The sequence below is a fragment of the Acanthisitta chloris genome, unplaced genomic scaffold, assembly GCF_000695815.1.
Source record: "Acanthisitta chloris isolate BGI_N310 unplaced genomic scaffold, ASM69581v1 scaffold41863, whole genome shotgun sequence".
In the NCBI taxonomy this organism is placed as follows: Eukaryota; Metazoa; Chordata; class Aves; order Passeriformes; family Acanthisittidae; genus Acanthisitta; species Acanthisitta chloris.
The window spans coordinates 3,651-9,693 of NW_008667306.1; the positions used below are offsets into that span (position 1 = coordinate 3,651).

General features: G+C 49.8%; 1 protein-coding gene across 1 annotated transcript in view; it reads left to right on the plus strand.

The window, feature by feature from the left end:
• The first annotated feature begins 583 nt into the window (after window positions 1-583).
• CUTA (cutA divalent cation tolerance homolog (E. coli)) overlaps window positions 584-6,043 on the plus strand; it is a 5,608-nt gene continuing 148 nt past the window's right edge. Inside the window, exons 1-4 of the mRNA XM_009072436.1 lie at window positions 584-711; window positions 3,849-3,908; window positions 5,134-5,179; window positions 5,512-5,561. Coding sequence (XP_009070684.1) covers window positions 584-711; window positions 3,849-3,908; window positions 5,134-5,179; window positions 5,512-5,561 — 284 coding nt within the window. The remainder of the gene's footprint in view (window positions 712-3,848; window positions 3,909-5,133; window positions 5,180-5,511; window positions 5,562-6,043) is intronic.

The window sequence follows — 6,043 nt, forward strand, 5'->3', positions numbered from 1 at the left end:
TCCCTTTTTGTGTAGAAATAGAGACAATCCATGACTTACCTCCTTATTCTTCTTTGGAAAGCCAGTCCTGGCTGCTGTGGCTGTGTGGTGTGGTCTGTAAGCCCTGTCAGCCTGGGGGTGACCTCCTTCTGGGCACCTCTGGGCTGACACAGCCTCAGAACTGCCCCTCCCCTGTCCTGAGTGCTTGGCACAGCATGAGATTCCTTTTTGTGTAGAAATAGAGACAATCCATGACTTACCTCCTTATTCTTCTTTGGAAAGCCAGTCCTGGCTGCTGTGGCTGTGTGGTGTGGTCTGTAAGCCCTGTCAGCCTGGGGGTGACCTCCTTCTGGGCACCTCTGGGCTGACACAGCCTCAGAACTGCCCCTCCCCTGTCCTGAGTGCTTGGCACAGCATGAGATTGACCCCATCAGAGGGGAATCAATCTCCCTACAAGTATGTTCTCACCTAAATTACAGCTCATTATTGCAATGTTGGAAGAAGCCTTGAGTCACAGACAATGTAAAAGCCTATTTACCAATGCAATACTTCACCTCACCTCTCCCTGCTGTTTTTCTCCGAGGTGCTGACACTGTCAGTGTTGATGTACCCAGTGCTGAGGAGCCTGGCACTGCAGCTGCACTCTGCTCTCACTGGCAGCTACGTCCCAGGGTCACACTCCATCGCCTTCATCAACTGCCTCAACGAGCAGATCGCCAAGGATATCGCCAGGTATGGAGGTCCTTCACCTGCTTGAATGCTTGAATGCTTGCAAAGCAGCTTCTTGTGGAATATAGCTTGTCCTGGTCCACTAAGAGGATTTGTACCTCTTTGCATTTTCTTTGCATTTTCACAGGTTGCCCAGAGAAGCTGTGGCTGGTCCATCCCTGAGAGTGTTCCAGGCCTGGCTGGATGGGGCTTGGAGCAACCTGGGCTAGTGGAAGGTGTCCCTGCCCATGGCAGGGGGTGGAATAAAATGAGCTTTTAAAGTCCCAGCCCAAACCAGTCTGGGATTCCATGATACCTGAATGGTGCTCCTTTTTGCTGACCTCTCTGTTTGTGGTCAAACCCCCTCACCAACAGCTGTTCTGTCTCAAAGTGAGCTGACAGTTGCCTCTGAAGTCACTGCCATGCTCACACCAAGCCAATTCTCAATTTATTCCACTGCCTTTCATTTTCAAGACCCATTTTAAAGCCATGACCCTGAATCTCCATGTCTTCAGATGATTTAAGCCCCAGCCCCATGTTCTCTCACCTGCCACAGTCTTTCTTCTTCTCTAGGACAAAACAGATAGCAAAACGTGGGAGAGGTGTTTGTAGAGCACAGCACCCTGCCATGAAATGGAAGAATTAAAGACCAGTTATCCACAGCAAACACTTGTGAGCTACCACCTGGGAGCTGCTTTGCTCACCAGGCAAACTTCAGGGAGTAAGGACTTCACCTCCATCTTTTTCCTCCTCTTTTAATATATGAGATACTTTGCATGCAGAGTTTTTTTTCACACATCTGTCAGTCCCTGACTCAATGGATGGTTTGTTCAAAGTACTGAACCCATGTTGACTGGGGAAGTGTTTATGATGGACCGTGAAGTTTCCTGCAACACCTCCTGCGCTGTTTTCCCTGCTGCTTGCCAAAACCTCTCAGTCTCCAGTAAGCACTCCCAGACAGTCATTCAGGAACTGACAGGCTACTGAAAGGGATTTTGTGTCACCTTAAATACTGCAACTGTATTAAGAAATTCAAATAGAATTATATCTGCACTGCTCGATGTCATCTGTAGAAAGGAGTGACTGTACATGGCTGGTGAAAGAGCCTCAGTGCCTGAAAATGCCTCATCTTAACAGCTTTGCAAAGGCTTTCCACTCTTTGTTCCTTATCTTGCAGGAAATAAATCACTCCCCTTCACTGAGATATCTGTACTCTGACTGTGGGTTTACTGGTGGAGTAATTATTCCTTTGTTCTGGAATTTGGATGAATGAGCCATGGTTGGAGGGGATGACACAGAGCTTCTGTGCTCTTTTCCCCACACACCTTCTTCCTGTGCTGCTGTGTTTATTCTTCCTTTGCATTGCTCAGTGGAGCTCTCACTCTGATGGATCAGTCTGCAAGAAAACTTTCCACTAGTTTTAAGGGGTTCAAGCTTTGTGAAAACAGATTAGCTGCAGGTAGAACTCACCACCTGGATTGTTCGTGGCATCACTTCTAACCCAGTTTATCTGAATTATTAACTTAAAACTCTCAGATGAAACCCCTGGAGAGATTTCCCCTCTCCCCTGGAAGGAGTTGACCCTCTTGGGCTGGGTGATGTGGCCACTGCACCTCACACAACCCCCGAGCAGCCTGTCAGCCCCTGCTGCTGCCCCAGACTGTGAATGTCATTTTCTTGGCTTTTCTGCTTATTAATATTTAATCTGCCTCAATTCAGAACCTATTGTGAGGCAACAACAAAGAAACACACATTAAGTGCCCAACCCAGAGCTATCATGTATTATGCAGACGTTTTCCACAGCTCACATTCAGCTCCTTATATTGTTTCCCCTTTCCATGGTGACTCCTTGTTCCTGCAAAGCTGCTAGAACAAAGTTCAGGGTCTCAGTTAGGATCACAGTTCATTGGGACAGAGCACCCAAATCAAAAGGTTCCTGTGCTAAAGTGACTTGGAAGTTGTAGGCGGCAAAACCAGAATGATTTGTGCCACATGTGACATGACAATCACAGCAGGGATGTCTCTGCTCATGCTGCTGCAGCTTGTTGCTCTAAAGATTAACTCAAGATGCTCCACAAGCATTAAATGCCTGGAAATGGCTACACATGGTGAGGACAAACAACTTGGAGCCTCCTCAGATGTTGTCTTCCTAAGCCACCAGTCCATCTCCATAACCTTTGTCTTTAAACACAATCCTAGTAGTGATTTGGGTCCAGGCACTGCTGGAACAGGAAGATGTAGGATCATCAGCAAGGGTTTCATTCTTTAGCTCACCAAGAGTTAATTTTTGCAGGTTGGCAAATCAAGCCCTCCAATATCTAATAACTCCTGTATTCTCAGCAGTTCAAGGTCATCTAGGACTTAAATGGTTGCACTGCCGAAGCTCTTGGTACAAAGTAGTGCCCAGGGAGGAGAGTGTTAAAGAAAACCAAAGGTGAAGTCACTGGTGCAGGGCCAAGGCTGCCATCTCTGTGAGAAGGGCCACACACTGCTGTGGTCCCAAAACACAACATTTGCCCTTTTTCTTCTGAAAATCCACCCTGAAATTGCTGCAGTACTCTATAATCACTTAAATATCACTTCTGCTGGCAGACCCGAGCAGCTCTGCAATAACAAACCAGCCCACAACTAAGGAGGCAGACAGAGGGAAGGGATTTGTTCAGGCTTCGGATTTCTAGGACATTTTGGGTAGAAAACCTCGACGTTGTTCATTTAACAAGATCCACATTTAGGCTGCTCTGTGAGGAAGAGGCACAGTCTGACAGAATAAATACATGACTTGGAGACAAACCCATCCACGTCCATCCCAGCCCTGGTTCTTGTGGCCCCATGGCTGGGTGGGCACAGGGCTGGCACTGAGCAGGGTCCTTGCACTGGTTCCTTGTGCTCCCCAGTCAAGGAACAACACTCAACCCTCCTGCTTGGCACAGGAGGACAGCAAGGAGGGTCTCAGAGCCCTGCCAGGAGAACCTAAGCTGAAGTACCTCCACCTTTGCTTTTGCTTTTTCAGGGTAATAATTAACCCAAAATTCCACGTCTCCAAAGCCAAACCTGCTGCTGGCAGTCCAGGGAAGCATGAGGGAATGTCCCTGTGGCTGTGGGTGAGCACTGAGCTGTGATGTGCTGGGGGCAGGCACTAACTCCCCTCCTGTCTCCCCCAGGGCCATCATGGATAAGAAGCTGGCTGCCTACGTGAACATCCTGCCCAAGAGCTCAGCCTTGTAAGTTGGGCTGAATATTCCCCAACAGAGGAGGCAAACCAGGCTCCCTGCAGGGGGAAGGAGGAGATGGACACCCCATGGCCCTGGGGAGAGGAGGAAGTTTCCAGGAGGCTGCTGGGTCTGTTTGTTGTTGCAGATGGTGGAAATGATCCTCACCGTGCTCTAAGCTTATTAAGAAGTGCAGATGCTCCAGCTGCCCCTGGGGACCGTTTATTTATTGGTTACTCGGCTACACAGAGATCCACTAATTTAGGATTTATGGTCTTGAGGACATGGCACCTGTTTTAAGTGGTTCTAAAAAGAAGCTAAGATGGGCACCAGAAAGGGGCTTTATAATATTAAGCAGCTCTTTCCAGAAGGGAGAACAGCATTTTTAACCTTGAAACACGACCAGCCATGCTCTGCAGGTGTCCTCAGCTGTCCACACAAAGGGATTGCTTTCTCCTTAACCCCCAAAACAGCCTTTTGCTCATAGGAGCAGCCTGGCCAAGCCCTGACAGAAGAGGGGAGTAGATCCCCTCTGCAGCCTCCCCACAGGAGGACATCCTCACATTGCACCCCCAGCCTCTCCCATAGCCCTGCTGAGACTGCTGAAATAGGGCAAACCCAGTAATATCCTTCTTGCCCTTATTTTTCATTCCCTACAAGCCCCAGCAGCTGGAACAGAGCTGCTCCTGCACAGCCCTGTCTGCTCCAGCTCTGGTTTCTGCTCCATACCCAGCTCAGGAGACACTGTGACGCCTCCGAGTCCTCCTCATGCAGGAACCCAGTGTGCAGATGAAATCATGATGGCCTTCTGGCAGCATAAATGTTTTGAAAGGTCATATCTGACTCATGAGAAGTACATCTCCTCTCCTGCAGGGAAAGACAGGAAAAAGTAGGATGCTGCTATGCTCAGCCTCTCAGCCGCAGTCCCTGCAAGCACCAGCACCAGCCACTGCTTAGAGCAGAGCCACCAGCACAGCCCCCCATGGGCAACCCAGTCCCAGCAAATTTGCAATGCCATTCTCCTTGGGCAGCTCTCTGGAGGATGACCCAGCCAAGAAGGCTCTGGTGCATGAATCCAGGGTGCTCAGTCACATGCTCAGCAGAGTTTTGGGACCAGCGATGCTTCTTGAGCCACTTCATAAAAAAAACAGCCACGTGCAGAAAGCACCAAGCAGGGAAAGTAATCCCCTGGGGGTCAGAGCTCTATTTGCTGATGATGCTTTTCTTTTAAATCCAGGTATTTCTGGAAAGGGGAACTAGAAGAATCCACTGAAATACTGCTGGTAAGTGATCGTTCCCTAAGTCAGGAAAATCCCTATTGCAAACAGCCCCAAGCCAAAAGGGGCTGCAGGGAGGTTTGGGGAGGGGGGAACCAAACTGCCCAGGGTTTAGGACAGGACCCCAAACATCTGCCCGTGGGCATGGCAGTAGTGGCTGGGCGTGGCAACCTGGTCCAGCCCCTCCTGTTGCCACAACAGGGACATTCCCAGGGAAGAGCCCAGGAGGGATTCCTGTTGCACCACTGGCTGTGCTGGATGAGTGCAGTGGAACTGCATGTGCAGGATTGATCTTCACATCTCCCTTGGGTTTTGTTTTGGTTTTTTGCTCTCCACAGTTAGTGAAAACAAGGACATCCAAAATAAGTGAATTGTCCAACTACGTCAGGTGAGGTTCTGGCTCCGTGGGAGCACTGGGTATCCAGTCCAAGGTAGGTTGTCACCTCCTGCTCAGGCTTTGGGAGTTCCTTGAACCACTTCCCACCCAGGGAAGTGTTCCTGGTGTATCTGAGAGCCAGAAAAACCAAGAGCTGACAGCAAAAAAGAAAAGATGATGGGAATATCAACTATTGGGCTTCGACCAGCCCCTCTGTGCTGGACACAAGGAGCGATTCTTCTCCTCACCCAGGTTATTCCCTGGCAGCCTTCTGGCAGGATTTCCTGCAATTCCCAGGCACTGAGGGGCGAGCATAGCCAGCTTGGGGCCAGGCCCCCCAGCAGTCAGCTGCTGCCTGTGGTAAACCCCAAACTCAAAGCAAAATTCCCACATGGCAAGAAGAAGCTGCGATGCTTTGAAGTGAGCAGAGTGTGGGGCAGGGCTGGGGTGCATGGCTGGGAGCACAGGGCTCAGCTTCCTGCACTGGGAGCAGA